The 18,770-nt window shown below is 35.2% G+C and overlaps 1 protein-coding gene across 2 annotated transcripts in view; it reads right to left on the minus strand.

Moving 5' to 3' along the window:
- The window catches only part of LGSN (lengsin, lens protein with glutamine synthetase domain), a 47,909-nt gene that overhangs the window by 12,191 nt on the left and 16,948 nt on the right, over nucleotides 1-18,770 (minus strand). For both annotated transcript variants that reach the window (XM_082405140.1, XM_082405139.1), the window contains exons 2-3: nucleotides 5,078-5,207; nucleotides 2,367-2,564 (exon numbers count right to left, since the gene is read on the minus strand). In XM_082405140.1, coding sequence (XP_082261266.1) covers nucleotides 2,367-2,564; nucleotides 5,078-5,207 — 328 coding nt within the window. The remainder of the gene's footprint in view (nucleotides 1-2,366; nucleotides 2,565-5,077; nucleotides 5,208-18,770) is intronic.

Below are 18,770 nucleotides of genomic sequence, written 5' to 3' on the forward strand. Positions count from 1 at the left end.
AGTTTACTCCCAAGTATTTTATTATTCTTGATGTAAATGGAATTGTTTCCTTAATTTCTCCTGATCTTTCATTGTTAGTGTATAGGAATGAAAGAGATTTGGGCATATTAATTTTGTATCCTGCAACTTTACTGAACTCATTGATGAGCATTAGTAGTTTTCTGGCAGCATCTTTAGTATTTTCTATATATAGTATCATGTCAACTGCAAACAGTGACAATTTTACTTCTTCATTTCCAATTTGGATTCCTTTTACTTCTTTTTCTTCTCTGATTGCCATGGCTAAGACTTCCAAAACTATGTTGAAAAACTCTTAGAGGAAAACATAGGCAGAACACTCTCTGACATAAATTGCAGCAAGATCTTTTTTGATCCACCTCTGAGAGTGATGAAAATAAAAACAGAAATAAACAAATAGGACCTAATTAAACTTAAAAGCTTTTGCATAGCAAAGGAAACCATAAGCAAAATGAAAAGACAAACCACAGATTGGGAGAAAATATTTGCAAATGAAGTGACCAACAAGGGATTAATCTCCAAAATATACAAACAGCTCATGCAGCTCAATATCAAAAAACCAAATAATCCAATCAAAAATGAGTGGACGATCTAAATGGATATTTCTCCAAAGAAGAAATAAAGATGTCCAAGAGGCACATAAAAAGATGCTTAACATCACTAATTATTAGAGAAATACAACTCAAAACTACAATGAGGTATCACCTCACACCAGTTAAAATGACTATTGTCAAAAAAGCCTACAAACAATAAATACTGGAGAAGGTGTAGAGAAAAGGGAACCCTCCTGTGCTATTGGTGGGAATGTAAATTGATACAGCCACTATGGAGAACAGTATGGAGATTCCTTTAAATACTAAAAATAAAACCACCATATGACCCAGCAATCCCACTACTGGGCATATACCCTGAGAAAATCATAATTCAAAAAGAGACATGTACCAGAATGTTCATTGCAGCACTATTTACAATTGCCAGGACATGGAAGCAACCTAAATGTCCATTGACAGATGAATGGATAAAGAATATGTGGCACATATATACAATGGAATACTACTCAGCCATAAAAAGGAAAGAAATTGAGTTATTTCTAATGAGGTGGATGGACCTAGTCTGTCATACAGAGTGAAGTAAGTCAGAAACAGAAAAACAAGTACCATATGCTAATGCACATATATGGAATATAAAAAAACAGTACTGGTGTACCTAGTGGCAGGGCAGTAATAAAGACACAGACGTAAAGAATGGACTTGAGAACATGGGGGGTGAGAAGCAGGAAGCTGGGATGAAGGGAGAGAGTAGCACTGACATATATACACTACCAAATGTAAAATCGATGGCTAGTGGGAAACTGCTGCATAGCCCAGGGAGATCAGCTCGATGCTTTGTGATGACCTAGAGGGGTGGCATAGGGAGGGTGGGAAGGAGGCTCAAGATGGAGGGGATATGGGGATATATGTATACTTGTAGCTGATTCACTTTGTTGTACAACAGAAACTAACACAACATTGTAAAGCAACTATACTCCAATAAAGATATAAAAAATAAAATAAAATAAAAATATAGCTACCATATGATCCAGAAATCCCACTCCTGAGCATATATCCAGAGAAGACCATAATTCAAAAGGATACATGCACCCCAATGTTCATTGCAGCACTATTTACAATAGCCAGGACAAGGAAGCAACCTAAATGTCCATCAACAGAGGAATGGTTAAAGAAGATGTGGTACATATGTGCAATGAAATGTTAGCCATTAAAAAGAACAAAATAATGCCATTTGCAGCAACATGGATGGACCTAGAGATTGTCATACTGAGGGAAGTATGAAGGGCAGAGAAAGACAAATATCATCTTATATGTGGAATCTTAAAAAAAAGGTACAAATGAACCTATTAACAAAACAGAAATTGAGTTACAGATGTAGAAAACAAACTTACATTTACCAAGGGGGAAAGGGGGGAGAGATAAATTAGGATTAACATATACATACTATATATATATAATAGATAACTAATAAGAATCTTCCGTATAACACAGTGAATAGTCAACACTCTGTAATGACCTATATGGGAATAGAATCTAAAAAATAATAATAATAATAACAATTTTACTTTTAGAAAAAACTTGAGAGATCATGCATTGCAACCCCTCCATTTTCCAGATGAGCAACCTAGTGGGGAAAGAAAACTGTAAAGCATTTTATAAATGATAGGTGTATAAATTATTTTAAGTGTTCTGACTTTCAGGCTAGCATCTTCAACCAACAACACAATATCACTAATTCAAATACAAATTTGGGATTAGCAACTAGACCCATATGCCAGTTTGTCCCAGAGTCCTTACCAGTATAGCTGGAGTTTGGGTGAAATTCACCACCAGGAGTGCTAGCTGATGCTTTGAGGGGCAATGGCTTTATCACTATTGTCTGATCTTTGGAGTCCTTGTCATCTTCTGGCAAATGAGATTCAGCAGAGCCAGGTCCCATGACTGGTTTGTTGGTATCCCCCAACTTGTGACACACCATTTGGTTTCTAATCCTTTCTGTAGAAATAAAGAAAAATGTTAAGATCTTCTGCCCATTTTTGATTAGGTTGTTTGTTTTCTTGATATGGAATTTTATGAACTGTTTGTGTATTTTTTATATTAACCTCTTGTTGGTCTCATTGTTTGCAAATATTTTCTCCCATTCCATATGTTGTCTTTTCGTTTTGTTGATGGTTTCCTTTGCTGTGCAAAAGCTTTTAAATTTGATTAGGTACCATTTTTTAATTTTTGCTTTTATTTCTTTTGCCTTGGCCTAAAAAAATATTGACTGATGTAAGAAAATATTGCTACAATTCATGTCTTCTAGGAGTTTCATGGTGTCATGTCTTATATTTAGGTCTTTAAGTCATTTTGAGTTTATTTTTGTATATGGTGTGAGAGAATGCTTTAATTTCATTGATTTACATGCAGCTGTCCAACTTTACCAACACTGCTTGCTGAAGAGACTGTTTTTTCTCTATTGTATATTCTTGCCTTCTTTGTCAAATATTAATTGACCTTAGGTGTGTGGATTTATTTCTGGGCTCTCTATTCTGTTCCATTGATCTATATGATGCTTTTGTGCCAATACCACGCTGTTTTGATTATTGTAGCTTTGTGGTATTGTCCGAAATCTGGGACGGTTATACCTCCAGCTTTGTTCTTTTTCCTCAGGATTGCTTTGGCAATTCTGGGTCTTTCGTGGTTCCATATAGATATTAGAGTTATTTGTTCTAGTTTTGTGAAAAACGTCATAGGTAATTTGATAGAGATCACATTAAATCTGCAGATTGCTTTGGGTAGTATGGCCATTTTATCAAAATGAAATAGACATTTCTCCAAAGAATACATACAGATGGCCAGCAGGCACATGAAAGGATGCTCAATATCACTAATTATTAGAGTAATGCAAATCAAAAGTACAATGAGGTATCACCTCACACCAGTCAGAATGGCTATCACCATAAAGTCTACAAATAAATGCTAGATTAAAAAAGGGAACCCTCCTACACCTTTGGTGGAAATGTAAATGGGTGTAGCCACTATGGAAAGCAGTATGGAGGTTCCTTAAAAAACTAAAAATAGAGCTACCATATGTTCCAACAATCCCACTCCTGGGCATATATCCAGAAAAGATGAAAACTCTAATTCAAAAAGATACATGTACCCCAATGTTCATAGCAGCACTATTTACAATAGCCAAGACATGGGAACAACCCAAGTGTCCATAAACTGACGATTGGTTTAAGAAGGTGTGGTATGTGTGATATCTATCTATCTATCTATCTATCTATATATATATATATATATATATATATATATATAGATATATATATATAGATATATATATAATGGAATATTACTCAGCCCCAAAAATGAAATATTGCTATTTGCAGCAACATGGATGGACCTAGAGATTATCATACTGGGTGAAGTAAGTCAGACAGAGAAGGAGAAATATATGATAATCACTTATATGTGGAATCTAAAAAAGTAAGACAAATCTATATACAAAACAGAAATGGACTTACGGTTTCTGTAGTAGATTTAACTGTTTTCATAGGAACAAACTTATGGTTACCAAAGGGGAAAGGAAGAGTGGGGAGGGAAAAAATTAGGAGTATGAGATTGACAGATACACATCACTATATATAAAACTCATAAACAACAAGGATTTACTGTATAACACAGGGAACAATATTCAATATCTTGTAATAACCTATAATGGAAAATAATCTGAAAAAATGTATATAACTGAATCACTTTGCTGTACACCTGAAACTAACACAATATTATAAATCAACTATACGTCTATTTAAAAAAAGAAAGAAAAATGTTTAAAAATGTTGGCACTGTTTTCAACTGTCTTTCAATATGATGTAAAGACGAATACTTGAGAAAATAATTTATTCCTAGGCAGTGACATACCAAATAAGGGGCAGTGGGAGTAGTTCACCCTGGTTTTAAGCCATATGGGGTTGCATTTTCTGTAGATAATTTTAAAACAATAATAAAGTTTACAAAAGCCTAACTGCATTTTATTGTTGCCATGCACTGGCCATTTGTACTGTCCCTGCCTTGGAACACCACTCTTCCTAGAATTGAGACTGTTGTCCAAATCAACTCCTAGTTTCAGCACTGTTTCAAATCCACTGGAGTCTAGTTGGACTTCCAACATGTGTTATGAAAACTTGATCCACATCTTTATTGTGGCCTCTCTCAGTAATGATCTTTGTACTCATTCTCAGAGCAGAAATATTCTTCTCTTCTTACATATATGTTCCTTCTGTTCTGTACTCTTTTGTTCACACTACTATTTTCCTAGTTCTACTCCCTTTAAATTCTTATTATTTTTATATATTTATACTGCAAGCCTATATTTTCCTTCGTTTATGTTGCCTATGTAGGAATAAATTTTCTTTCTTTCTTTGCTTCTCCCATAGAAGAGAAGAAAAATGTTTTATGAAGAAAAGACCAAATGGAGATTGTCTTTGACTACGTATTCTTGAGGGATCATAGTAGCAAGATACCTTTTGAGTTGGGTATATCCACTTCTCCTATTTCAGTTGGAAAAATATGTAGTTTAGTGTCTTCCTTTCTTGTCTTTCTTAATTTACTCATCCTGCTGGCTTTAGTCTCATTACCTTCATCTCTGGTGTCCTGTAATAATTAATAAACAAAAAGTCAAATAACAGATCACGCATACAATGAAATTTGGAGGTCAAGAAAAAATGATGATATAAAAATGACTCTAGTTGACTTTAAAAACAACGTAAATTTTGTTGTTTCCACATCCACTTGAATAATTCAAAATTAAGAGGCTCAACATTCTGCTGACAGGATGGATTTTCTGTATCTCCTTTTATATGTGGTACAAAAAATATCACCAAATAAATTAAAATCTTGCCCTAGTCAAGATTTTCTATATTTTTTACTCTGGGATATTTTGCATTATTTATTCTTAAGTAATTTTACCAAGCCCATTTTAGCTTTAAAAAGCCCTCTTTTATAATTTCTCTCTCTCTTTTTTTAGGATCTCTAATGTTTTTGACCAGAGACATAAGTATTATACCTAAGGAATTAGATTCTCCTCTTCTTACCCTTCATCCTAATTGCATCAATATTTACTTCAAAAAAGCACATGCTTTCATAAAATTCTATTTTGTGACTGTATTTTATGTATGTGAAACAATGTCATGCTCAAACTGTTTTATAGCTTGGGAAAACCTAAAGAAAAACATATCAAAACAAAATAACCTAACTTCAACACTCTAGTTATAATCTTTGACAGGATCCCTTGACAGAGCTGTCAAGGGCAATTCCCCACGGGGAGCTGGACAGTGAGGCAGGGGCTGGGGATGGAGAGCTCTGGTGTCTCTGCCCCATCAGTGGACAGAATCATCCTTGCAGTCCTGAGTCACAACTGAAATAAATAAGAATTTTTTAAAATAAAAAGCTGACATTGATTTTTTTCATTATCCACTTTTATTTTTAATTCACTGAAATAATTTTTAAAAGAATCAATTATTTTCTACTCAAGTGGCTTGATACTCTATGCACATCATAATGTACTGACTACAGATTCTATTTTAAGTTTTGTTTAGGGGTCATTACTTCTACCAAGTCAACTTTTCTGTTTTTTTTTTTAATGAAGTGTAATTGACTTACAATATTATATTAGTTTCAGGTGTACAATATTCAATATTTTTATAGAGTATACTCCATACAAATTTATTATAAAATATTGACTATATTTCTTGTGCTGCACATTACATCTTTGTAACTTATTTATTATCTACCTAGTAGTTTGTATCTCTTAATCATCTACCCCTATTTCACCCATCCCTCCCCACACCTCTCCCCTTTGGTAGTTTGTTCTCTGTATCTGTGAGTCTGTTTCTGTTTTGTTGTATTTGTTCTTTTTTTTTTAATTCCACATATAAGTGAAAATATATAGCACTTGTCTTTCTCTGTCTGACTTATTTCACTAAGGATAATATGGCATATATATATAATGGAATATTATTCAGTCATAAAAAATGAAGTTTTGCCATTTGCAACAACTTGGATGAACCTGGAGGGAATTATGCTGACACTGGTATTTTTAATGTTTTTTTTTTAAAAACTCCTCATTGTGGTTTGAGGTGAGACGGTCAGGGTCAAAAACTATATTCTAAAATGTTTTGAGCTAGTTTCTTTTTGAAGAGCTATTTCTGAAGTTTCCATCCCTGGAGGCAAGTTATAAATACATGTCCAGAGTGGTTGCTGGGGTACAGCTGTACCATTTGTCAATTAAATCAATTCAATCTCTGAAGACTAAAAGAAGAAACATGAATTTAACTGTTTTGTGTCTACATGTAGTTATGATACATTGTTCTTATTGTTACCACGTTTTTTAAAAAGATATATTTCATAGGTTAAATCTTTGTGTGATTTTTTTTCAAGGAACTAATATTTATTAAGCACTTAATGTATACTAAATACCAACATTATGCTTTAATTTTTTAAAATTTTATTATGGTTAGAACACTTAAAGTGAGATCTAGCCTTTTAAATTTTGAAGCAATTTTTAAGTTGGACGAAATTTTTTTTTAACATCTTGTGTGATTTTAAGTTTCACTTTTTAGAAAATTGTGGTCTTTCACTACAGATAATCTTATATTTGGATCAGGTGATATTTATTGTTATAGTCATTTATTTTTTTCTAGTAGTTAATAATTTTATTCAACTATTTGTGTAAATTTTCCCTATGCACTTTGGATAGGATTCTGACAGTGACATACTAGCCTTATTGTATATATTCACAATTTCTAAGATTGCATTGCCAGAAATATACATTATATAGTTGTAATTTTGGTAAATGTTTTTACATATTCATGTCTCTGGTTATTTTTAAGAAGTCGTCTTTAGAAAATGACGTATTAGGCCAGTTACATAAATTTCAAAGGAAACTGAGCAGACTAATATTTGTGTTAGTTTGATTCATTAGGGATCCTCTCATACACAGATTGATGGAATCAAATGAAACAAATTTTAAGATTTCTTCCAGCTTCAAACTCTAACTGCAACCAAATAACAATGTGCTACAATTGAGCACTCTGTCAGGCACATTTCTTCAGCATAACCCTCAAGATGGTAGAATCTCCATCCTACAAATGAGAAAAGTGAGACTCTGAATAACTTGCCCAAGGCCACAAAAGTGAAAGGAAAGTAGAGAGTATTGATGCAAACAGGCCCTCTGGTTTCCAAAATGCCATTCTGCTTCCTAAATTTCAGAGACTCAAACCCAGAGAATGTTTATTTTAGTAATTTTCACCTGCCTTCATATAAACCAGACCAAAAGAGAAAGTTTATTAAGAGAAAAACAAGGACAATTTATCGAGTTCCTAAACTGAGAATTTCACCAATAAAAATCCTAGAACTGTCATAGTATGTGCCTCTGACTCCAAAATAGATGCTCAATTTTTTTTCAAATGAAGAATACATTTAGTTCAGTACTTTGATTTTCCTTTATATATGAAAATGATCATTTCTATAATAGTTCAAACAAATTTAGTGGATCCCTGATTTACCTCACCTCCAATAAGTATTTTTATTCTCTTTAATCTCTTAACTGCATTTAGTTACAATGTGAATGATGTTTCAGTAAAAAAATCTACTAGTCAAGATTCATGTGATTTGAGTCCTAATTCTGACTTTTCCACTAAGTAGCAAGTCCTCTGGATCCTTGGTATTTTCATCTGTAAACACTGCTATAAGTACAATTCCCAAAAGTATATTAACATTTTACAAGTATTTTTATAACCAAACAATATGTTATATCTTATTTAATACTCACAACTTCCAGGGAACATTTATTATCACCTACATTTTGCCAAGGCAGAAACAGGTTTAACAGGGTTAAATGATTTGTTCAAGGTCATATGACTGCCAAGGAAGAATGGGAATTATCTGGGGAGCTTCCCAATCACCATAGAGGACAGCTGAACTAGATGAAATTCCACTTCTATTTTATAAGATTATCTGTATGACTTGTAAAAATTTGTTCACTCAACTCCCTCAGTTACATATTCTTCTACAATTATATTGTGTTTTAATAACTCTTTCCTGAATAAGGGTTAAAACCATCTTAAGTCACTATCAGCTTAAACTTCATCAGTCCAAACAATGAGGACTATGGGTAAGGTAAAGTCAAAGACATAAAAATAAATAAAACATGGTCCCTTTCATAAAGACTCTTACAATCTAGTATAGGCGATAAAGTGTTGTTATTGAAGTTGAAGGTTCCCATGTTACAAAGAAAGAGATATAGTTAGGCTATCCTAGTTCAGAGGCAGCAAACTCAATGCTGAGCCGGTAACAGAGACTCAGTGGGCTGTATGCTGAACACCAGAGCTGACATCCATCCAAGGAAGGAACCAACGTGTGGCTCTAGCCAATAGTTGCCATGACAAAATGTGGCCCTAGTGATGTCAGTTTTCCAAATTTCCAAGGAATGCCAGAAATCTGGATTTTCATTTGAAATTTTATGATTTTTTAAATGTTGGCAATCAATTTAAAGTATAAAGTAGGTAGTAAAGAAGAAAAGAAAGATACTCATTTCCCATATAGCCAGATCTCAAAAAGACTGGAATGTTGTTCAGAATATTCAGCAGTGCTAGAGGCCCTGGGCACAATGATAGCAGCAGAGACCACCTATTTTTTCCCCAGCAGTGGTGGCTAGTACAGATGGTCAAGATATTTAACCATTAGTACAGATAATAAAAATAACAAATATTTTTATTTTACCTACTATGTGTCAGCTCTCTTCTAAATTCTCTGCGTTTCGTCTCAGAACAACTATTTGACATATATGCATTGTCATCTCCATTTTAGAGATGAGTAAAATTGAGTCAAAGAAAGACTAATTAGCCCACACATCTTGTAAGTGGTAGAGCTAGGACTCGAACCCAGGAAATTGACTCCAGAGCACAAGTGCTTAACGCATTGTTAATGAATACGGTTAGTCAGAATGCCCCAGAATCATTGCTGGGGTGCTGGGAAGCCAGGACAGGATTCTAGAGGGTCCCTGCAGGACCAGGTGTTAATTCTTTAGTAGATGGATTATGGAGAGGTATAAGGGTCCCAGGGAAACAGTAGGAGAGCTATAGAAGTTCAGAGGATTGGGGTACCTTCAAGGGACTCTTGTCAGCAGCTGTTTACCAACCTGTTTAGAAATGTTTATCAAGTAGTTGACATTACAGGTGCAGCCGACAAATTTCCTGGTTGCACTGTTAAGTCGGACAAGCAGTGCTTGATGCGTAGTAAGTACTAAATAGATGTTAGTCATAATTATCTTTACCCAGGCACCATGCATTATTGAGGATCTCTGCTTCAAAGATACCTTTTTCTAGGCTACCTCATGGGCCCTTAACTCATGAGAGATGACTTCTATTCAGTCAGGCTCTAATCCCTCCCTTTTCTAAGCATCTCTAGACTCTGAACACAGTAAACTAGTGGAACCTCTCAGAGAGGTGAGGATATGTCAAGTAGTCCGAGGGTTCTCAGTGGGGAGCCAACATACTCATGCTTGTAATCTACAGCACTACTATTAAACAGGCAAACTGTTTTATAAATAGGGTCTTCAGAGAGTCTTCAGGGAAACTAGGCCAAGCTTAAACAGAAGAGGGGACACTTGAACTAAAGATAGAAAGAAGTCAATAAACAAAGCTGGAAAAACCATGAGCATAAACACAGATATGTGTGAACATGCAAATCTTATTTATGTTTAATTTGGACAGTCTCAAAATTCTACTACAACAGGTTGACTCTGATTTCTTTTGACATTTCCACCAGAGAATCTTTTCACACTTCAGATACGTTTCTACTATCATTCTATCAGATAACTTCAGTTCATACACAGGAATGGCCTTTAAAGAATATTTCATATTACAAGATATTTTTATAATTCATGTTTTTCTTATCACAGCATTTCCTTTGAAAATTGTTTATATGGCTTAATATGTTTGTCATTTTGCATTTCCACTCTGTGGCTGATCAAGTTAACTAAAAGATTTAACCTAAACGGTTACTGCCAAGCATTAAATTTAGGCATAATTTGACCTAATAAGTTTCTTTCCAATGAAGTAACCAGTGTTATTTAAATTCTAGATATCACTGATTCTGTTCATTTACTTTTAATTTTCTCTAACAGTTACATTTTCAATGTCAATACTTTAAAAATCTTTGTTTTAACCTCTGTATACTGGCTATAGTCTGAGGTATAATCATTAATGCATTTACCATACACTCTGATTTTGTTGATGAGGGGAGATGCATGAAACAGCCAGCAAGAAAAAAAAAAAAAAAAACCCACATCCCTACATCAAGATTTTTTGTTTCTTTTTTTATTTTTGTTTTTGTTTTTGTATTTGCTTGCTTGCTTTTTCATGTACCTCCCCTCATTAATAAAATCAGAGTTTGGGGTTGACATGTACAAACTGTTATATTTAAAATGGATAAGCAACAAGGACCTACTGTACAGCGCAGGGGAAAAAAAGCCACATCAAGTTTTAACCTGTGTTAGAAATAATGTTAAAAAGGATCAATGATTATCAAATTTAAAAGAATATATCTAAGAGAAAAGAATTTCAGTTTCCTTAAAATGTATTCTTCAAAGAAAAGGGGAAGAAATGTGTTCAAAATATTTGCAGAAAAGATGTTTCAAAGAACACATTGTAAACTTACATCAGCTTATCTAAAAATATCCATACCTATTAAACACTATTCCTACTTCCGGTAACTTGGTCTAAGAAAATAATTCAAAATATGTAAAGTTATATGCATGTCCAGTGCCATCTTTGTTACAATAGTGAAAATTTGAAAGCAGCATTAAGTAGGAAGAGTTAAATACAGTGTGGTAATTCTCTTCAATAATTCCCCGTTTAAAAGTACGTGCTTCCATTTCCCACATTTTTCACTTAGATTACCACAGTCATTACCGACTTTCTCCTTGCCTTCAGTGTTACCATTCTCCTACCCATCCTCCAGACTTCTGCGCATATCACTTCTCTAAATCACAATTTTGGTCTTGTTATTTCTCTGCTTAGGATACTTCCACAGTTTCCTATCTCCTTCAGGAAAAATTCAAATTAGTATTCTCTGAGGCCCTGTATAACCCACCCTTACCAATTTCTCCAAACCCTAAGGCAATGATTAGTTTAGCCCAAGCATCATGATTCCTTAAGTGCCAAGTATGTATTTAGGTGCCCCTTCTAGAATTAAGAACTTCTGCAACCATAAACCAAGGAACTACTTAGACCTCCCAATATCCACTTGGGCAATCTAGGGTAGAGATTACAGTGATCTGAACTAGGATAATGGCTGTGGAGATGAGGCAAAAAATGAGCATACTACACATATATTTGGGAGGTAGATTTGGCAGGTTGTTGATTGACTGGATATAGGAAATAAAGTAGATAGAAGGATTAAAGATAGCAGTAAGGTTTCTGACCAGGAAACTCAAATGAGGAGGAGACCTGAGAGGCAAGTTTCTGGGTTCTATTTCGGGTATATAGAATCTAAGATAAGTGTGTCATCTGGAGGCACCCAGCAAATATTAGCCATATGGGTCAGAACCCAAAAGATGAAACAAAAGGAAAAAAGCAAAGGCCTGACAGTGGTTGGAATTATTAAGGAAAAAAGAGCAGAGATTGAAAAAAATAAGGACTAAGATAAAAATGAGAACAACAATATTTAATGATTAAACATAGAAATTGAATCCCAGACAGTAGTCAGAGAACAAAGGATGAGAATGTGAAAGAAAAAACTGGGACAGGATGGCTTCATTGACATCGAAAGATAAAAGCTGTATTTAAAAGAAGGGAGCACCAATAGGCCATGCTACTGAAATGATAAATAAAGTTAGTATTAAAACTTGCCCATTGTTTTTTGCAACCAGGTCACTGGAGGCCTTGGTAAGAGCAGTTTCAGTGGAAGAATGTGAGCAGCAGCCAGACTGCAGTAAACTGAGGAAGACTGAGAAGTGCTTAGTCCTGGGTCCACACACAGTAAGTGTACCAGAGATGTTCACTACTACCAAGTGGAGACAGGCAGGAAATACAACTCAAAAATACAAGAGAAGAAGACAGAGAGGATGGCCACTGGAAGAGTGCATAGGGGTCCAAGAAAAGTTTATGTTGTTTTTAGGAAGAAAAGACTTACATGTGTTGTATTTAAATACTTAATGAAAGGAGTCTATAAAGAAGGAGATGTTGAAGAAAGGAGAAAAAGGATAAAGCGAGATCCCTGAAAGGGCAAAAAGTATGGAAACTAGAGTTGAAATGAAGGAATAACTTTAATATATCTCCTTCCATAAGAGGAAGTAAAGAAGATAGAAGATAGAAGGTTAGAGGAGGGGAGAAGAGGAAAAATCTAGAGGAAGAGGAGAATTAGGAGTAGGAGAGAAAGAAGGGAATCCTCAACGTTTAATGAGTGCTTTTCAGATGACATAATTGTACCTCAGTAAGATTAATTGCACCTAATGAGTGGCAGAATCTGAATTTAAAACTAATTTTAAACTTTGATCTTTCTTATCCATTCTGGGTGTGCTCAGACAGTAAAGATATGGAAAACTAAAGGTTTAAGAAGAATGGAAGTGGTTTGACATAGACATAGCAGACAACGAGAAAAAGCCAACTCAGGAAACAAAAATGTCTAGTGCCTAAAAGAACTGAAGACTTTAAAGTTTTAAGGCACCAATCTTCACAGGTAAATTATTTTTCTCCAGCAAAGCTCTTTTGGGGTTGTGAAAAACACAGCGTTGAGGTTTTGTGATGATACAAACTCAGGAAGACAATGACAAAAATAAGTTGAAGATATTGGCAAGTAAGAGGCTAAAATAATGAGACATGAAATCCAAGACAGATGGCATAGGAAGTGAAATCAGGAAAGACTGACAAAGAGGACCTAGTCAAGGGATTGGAGAGTCCTAGAAGGGGCCATTTTAGATATACCCTTGAGCTTAATATATTGACTAGAATAAAATGGAAATTGATTAAGTATTTTCTAATAAATGAATGAATGAATGGCAGCCAAGGTCTACCATGTTGAAATACAAGGCCAGAAGGGACATTTGATTCAGATCTCTCCTTCATAAATAATACCAAATGAGATTTCTTTGAATGTCCAACAGGACCTGATAGTAATACAATAGGTTGACATAATCAAAACAGCTTTTCTAGATAAAATATTATGTGGAATCCTTCAAAGTTTTCTCGAGAAAGGCTTAGAGAAAGAGAAGCTTCTGCTGGTGACAAGCTGCTCCACAACTCTGTCCCCTCTCCCCATTAATTTCACCTTTCTTTCAGGGTTTTTTTCACCGTATTTATCCTCAAAACGACACCTTATCTCCAGGGTTATGATTACTCCCTTTAAAACATAGAATCTTATTTCCAATGCTTCCTTATAGCATAGCTGAAACATGCTAATATTTCAAAAGAATGTTCTAAACATTAAAGAACTATATGAAAGAAAATAAAGAAAACTCAGAAACATTAAAGAGAACCAAAATATTCACTTTCTGTAGTCCTGGCAGTTAACTATGTTTGTATACTCTGTTCGGTTCCATGTCTTATTTAAAACGTTGGTCAAATTATTCTCCTTTTAAGTTGTCTGGCTCCCCAGATAAATAAACATCATTTGTAGTTTATTTAAAAACTTCAGGGATTTCCCTGGCTGTCCAATGGTTAAGAATCCGAGCTTCCACTGCAGGGGACACAGGTTCAATCCCTGTGGGGGAGCTAAGATCCCACATGGCAATAAATAATTAAATAGAAAAAGAAAAACTTCAACACTTCTTTATGGCCTAGTGAGTAATTCACTCCTTCCATCAAGTTGTTTCTGCAAAGTCACTTTAGTCTTACACTAAATTAGAGAGTCCCTGAGATCATTATACACAAGGACTCAACTTATAGAAAATAAGATATTCTTACAAAGACACTATCCACACATCTACTTATTCTAAAAACTAGACCTTCATCTATGTATTTTAAAGAATTTTCATCCTTAAACTGTGTTGCATTTTAGGAGCCTTCATCTGAATACATGAAAAGCAATAAGAAATTTGAGTCTTTTTTTTAAACTTCACATTCCAACCTAAGAGTGCCATCTCCATCCTTTGAAGTGAAACTATGCATCGACAAAAAATACAAACAAATTTTTTGGAAGTTACAGAGAATCCAAATTTTACTTAATATAATGGGCTAAAATGGGATGGGCTATTTGGAAAAGTGTCAAGCTTCTTATCCTCAAACTCATTTGTGGAGAGGTTAGAGAGTCAAATGTCAGAGATGAACCAGATCATTTCCAGTTCTACCACCACAGATGCTCACCACCTTTGCAATAAAATAATCTATATACTAGTTGGTAGATTAGGTGGAACATAATATATATCCACATCCGCCCAAGAATTATAGAGAAACTATCATTATAAAAAGCCTCTGTGTGAAGCAATTGTCACAGTATAAATGATATGGCTGTTCCTCATATGAAGAGTTCTGGATCTTGCTTCCATTCCCAGCAAGATGACAAATAAGCAACATCAGCACCAAGCCCAGAGCAAATCGCAACTCTGGGGGCAAAGCAAAATCTGCAACAGTACATTCTATACAAGAAAAAAAAGCCTAATCAGTAGTTTCAGAGAAGGGAAAATATGATCTTATAAAGGTCTAACACCATGTTATTTTCATCACATGAAACTAAATAACAAAGGAAGCTGAAATAATAAAGGAAGCAAAACGTTCGGTCAATTCTCTGGGCTTGGTGCTAGTATACCAGTCTTACTTTGCTTTTTTATAAGTGAACCAAAAAAGAAATCTCCACGTTTTCCAGAGAAATTAAGATTTTCACCTAAAGATATATTTATCTGTGTAGATAGGATGAAAGTAATTTTTGAAGGCTTTGTGGATAGGCAGAAAAGCAACAAATATACTTCAGTAGTAAGAAAAGACTTGTAGAAAATTATTAATGTATATTTAGCATATAATACAATATATATAATATTTATGATAATGGATTCTTGTAATACGGTTGAAATAAGATCCAAGAACATTATAGAACTGTTGGTGAAAATATCAACTGATAGGCTGCAGTAGATAAAAATACTGGGTCTCATCAAAAATATTTTAAATATGACAGGAGAAGGCATTCTATCTTTTTAAAAATATGATGTGCCTATAACTAGAATACTAAATATAGTTCTCATCACTATACCTTAGGAAAGACTTAATGGGCTAGAAGTGAATAGATGTGTGTTTATATAAATGTATACCACATATAATTTTTTCATTATGACATAGAAAAGCAAATGAAGTTCTACCATGTAAAGAAAAAGTGTAAAACTCTTTAAGGCTATAAAAATGAAAACTTAGGGAAGATATTACTAGTCAGTCTAAAATATACTAAAGTATGTATGATAACTAACTCCTGTTTCATGAGTGCTCACTGTGTTGTAAGCACTATTCTAAGCACTTGGCATGTATTAAGATATTTAATCCGTCCACAATACCTCTTCCATTTGGTAATATTAATGTCCAAATGAAGCACAGAGAAGTCCAATAATTTGCCCCATGTGACACCAATAGTAAGTAGTAGAGCTGAGATTAAAACACAGACGTTTTGGCTTCAGGGAATGTACTCTTAGCCACTGCATGTGAAACACAAACCTAATTTTTGACATTGAGAGAGGCACTTAATGAACTGGAAGAAGGTACATTTGAGGCAAATGAAAATAAGTGTAAAATGAGCTAAAAACCTTGAAATCTGAAAACAAGACTTTGAATTCTAAAAGACAAAACACATTTAAAATATAAAAATAGAATCAAGAAGTCTTTATAAACTTGCACACACAGTAGCATAGAGCAGGAAAAGTAGGGTAAGTTGGGGTAGGTAAATCTCTAGCCTTGAGTGCGGCCTCCCCCGGTGCCACGCTTGCTGCTGACACATACAGAGGCTGCAGAGGATGAGAAGCCTCTGGTCTCACCCCAGCTGGCACCCATTTCTCTTCCACATTTCAATGTGGAAGGCTCAGCCTTTTGTGTCCACCTGGGTGGATGTTTTCTGTATTGAGCCATAAGCATCTACAGGGCAGAGAGTAGATCTTACCCAGGTCTCTTGGCATATCACGCAACTCAGTGCCGCACTCAAGGTTTTTGATAGATAGATTTTAATTTTGATAACTTGATGTGCTGCTATTTTCCTCAATTTCACAATGTCATACACACATAGGGTGTATATTGAGGAACAAGAAAGTGTTTTTGATCTATTTTCTTTTCACCGCTGATAAGAATTTGGCTGAACGCATGACTTCATGACATTGGAATAGGGAATGTCAGTAAAATATTCTTTAGGGACATACCGTATCTAAGGTTAATAACAGTTCATTTTTACTGAAGATTCTGACAAAGTATTTGTTCAGATTGGGTACATGATCATCCTGCGGATTTTCTTCATTCATCTAATCCACCCTCCTGAATCCATCAGGCCTTTGTTAACCTCGTGCTGCTGCTGCTCACTTTACCAGAGTGTCTGCTACAGCACACAATCATTGTCCATTTCTAGACATCAGTTAACAGGAAAAGGATATCACACACCATCTCCCTCGCTCCTCCCATATTCATTCTCTCTCTGAAATATGACCCTAGGCAGGAAAGCACAGAGGAGGTTATTCAATGAAGAGTTGGGTCAAGTGGACACCAAGACTCACCTTTACTACATCTATTAAATATAATGTCCACCCCAGTTAGCAATGAACTTTTTCCTAAAAGGCAGAATATGTCTTTTGTTGTAAAAACTGTGTACTTTAAAATCATATTTTTGGTTTTTGTATTCTCCTAAGAGTGAACTATCAACACTTGGTCTAGACTGGTCTTGGGGAGATTGTGACTCTTACATATTTTCAGAAAATCTGGGTCACCTGGAATCCTTAAAATTGTGGAAGGTGGGGGAGAAAACATAGTTCTGCCATAGGCTCAGGAGTAGTAAAACCTAATCCAAGAAGAAGTTAAATAGTTAGAAATCAAAATTTCAAAAAGCTAATTATGTGTATACTAATTACTTTCTTTCTCTAAGCCATCATTTGCAGCTACAAGTTACTTTCAGACTAATTTGTTCTCTTACACATGTCTACCATTTGACGCCTCTGATAATGACAGGACACTACTTGATAAGCCACAGCCACTCCACAGTGGGTCCCTTCTTCACACAGTGTAACCAGGTCCCCTTGTGGAAAGCACTTGTCTCCATCCCAAAGCACACTGCTTATGCTCATTATACACAGCAGTTGCTCCATTTTTCCTCTGGTTTTTTTTTTTTTGTGTGTGTTTTTTTTTTTAAATAAATTTATTTATTTATTTATTTGGCTGCATTGGGTCTTCATTGCTGCACGCAGGCTTTCTCTAGTTGCGGCGAGTGGGGTCTTTGCTGCGGTGCACGGGCTTCTCACTGCGGTGGCCTCTCTCGCTGTGGAGCATGGGCTCCAGGCACACGGGCCTCAGTAACTGTAGCACGCAGCCTCAGTAGTTGTGGCACACGGGCCTAGTTGCTCCACGGCATGTGGGATCCTCCCGGACCAGGAGCTCGAACCGGTGTCCCCCGCGTCGGCAAGCGGAGTCTCAACCACTGCGCCATCAGGGAAGTCCCGCTTCCTTAGGTTTTTAGCTGTCTTCCCGACTAGATGGAGGAGTCTATTCTCTATTTACCACTATTTCAAGCACAATGCATTGGTCTACCACTGTGCCTCACACAGAGTAGGCATGCTTCTTACACTGTATTTTCTTAACTTCAACTAATGAAAACCTACATACTCCCAGACTTGACCACAACATACCTCCCAGTCTACATTCTAGACTTTCAGAATGGTCTGTGAGAATAACAGGAGTCAAAGTTGGGTACATACACATTAAGAAGTAATGAGAAATGCTACATGTTGACAACTGAGTTGTTTAAATATATTCTAAAACAGATGAGTGGCTATCACTATTTAAAATGACGTTCATTTCAAATATAATTTGAAAATGGCTTCTTACCTTTAGTCATTTAACCTCAAAGCATTTTTGTTTGAATGAAAGAAAAACTTTGAGAAAACAAAGATTGTTCTCTCAATAACAACCAAAATAGGCATAAAATTTTTTATATCATACTTATGCTTCAAACTCAGTGCCTAATGAAGTTATTTTAAATGATTCA

The sequence above is a fragment of the Balaenoptera borealis genome (assembly GCF_965194805.1).
Source record: "Balaenoptera borealis genome assembly, chromosome: 9".
Taxonomy (NCBI): domain Eukaryota; kingdom Metazoa; phylum Chordata; class Mammalia; order Artiodactyla; family Balaenopteridae; genus Balaenoptera; species Balaenoptera borealis.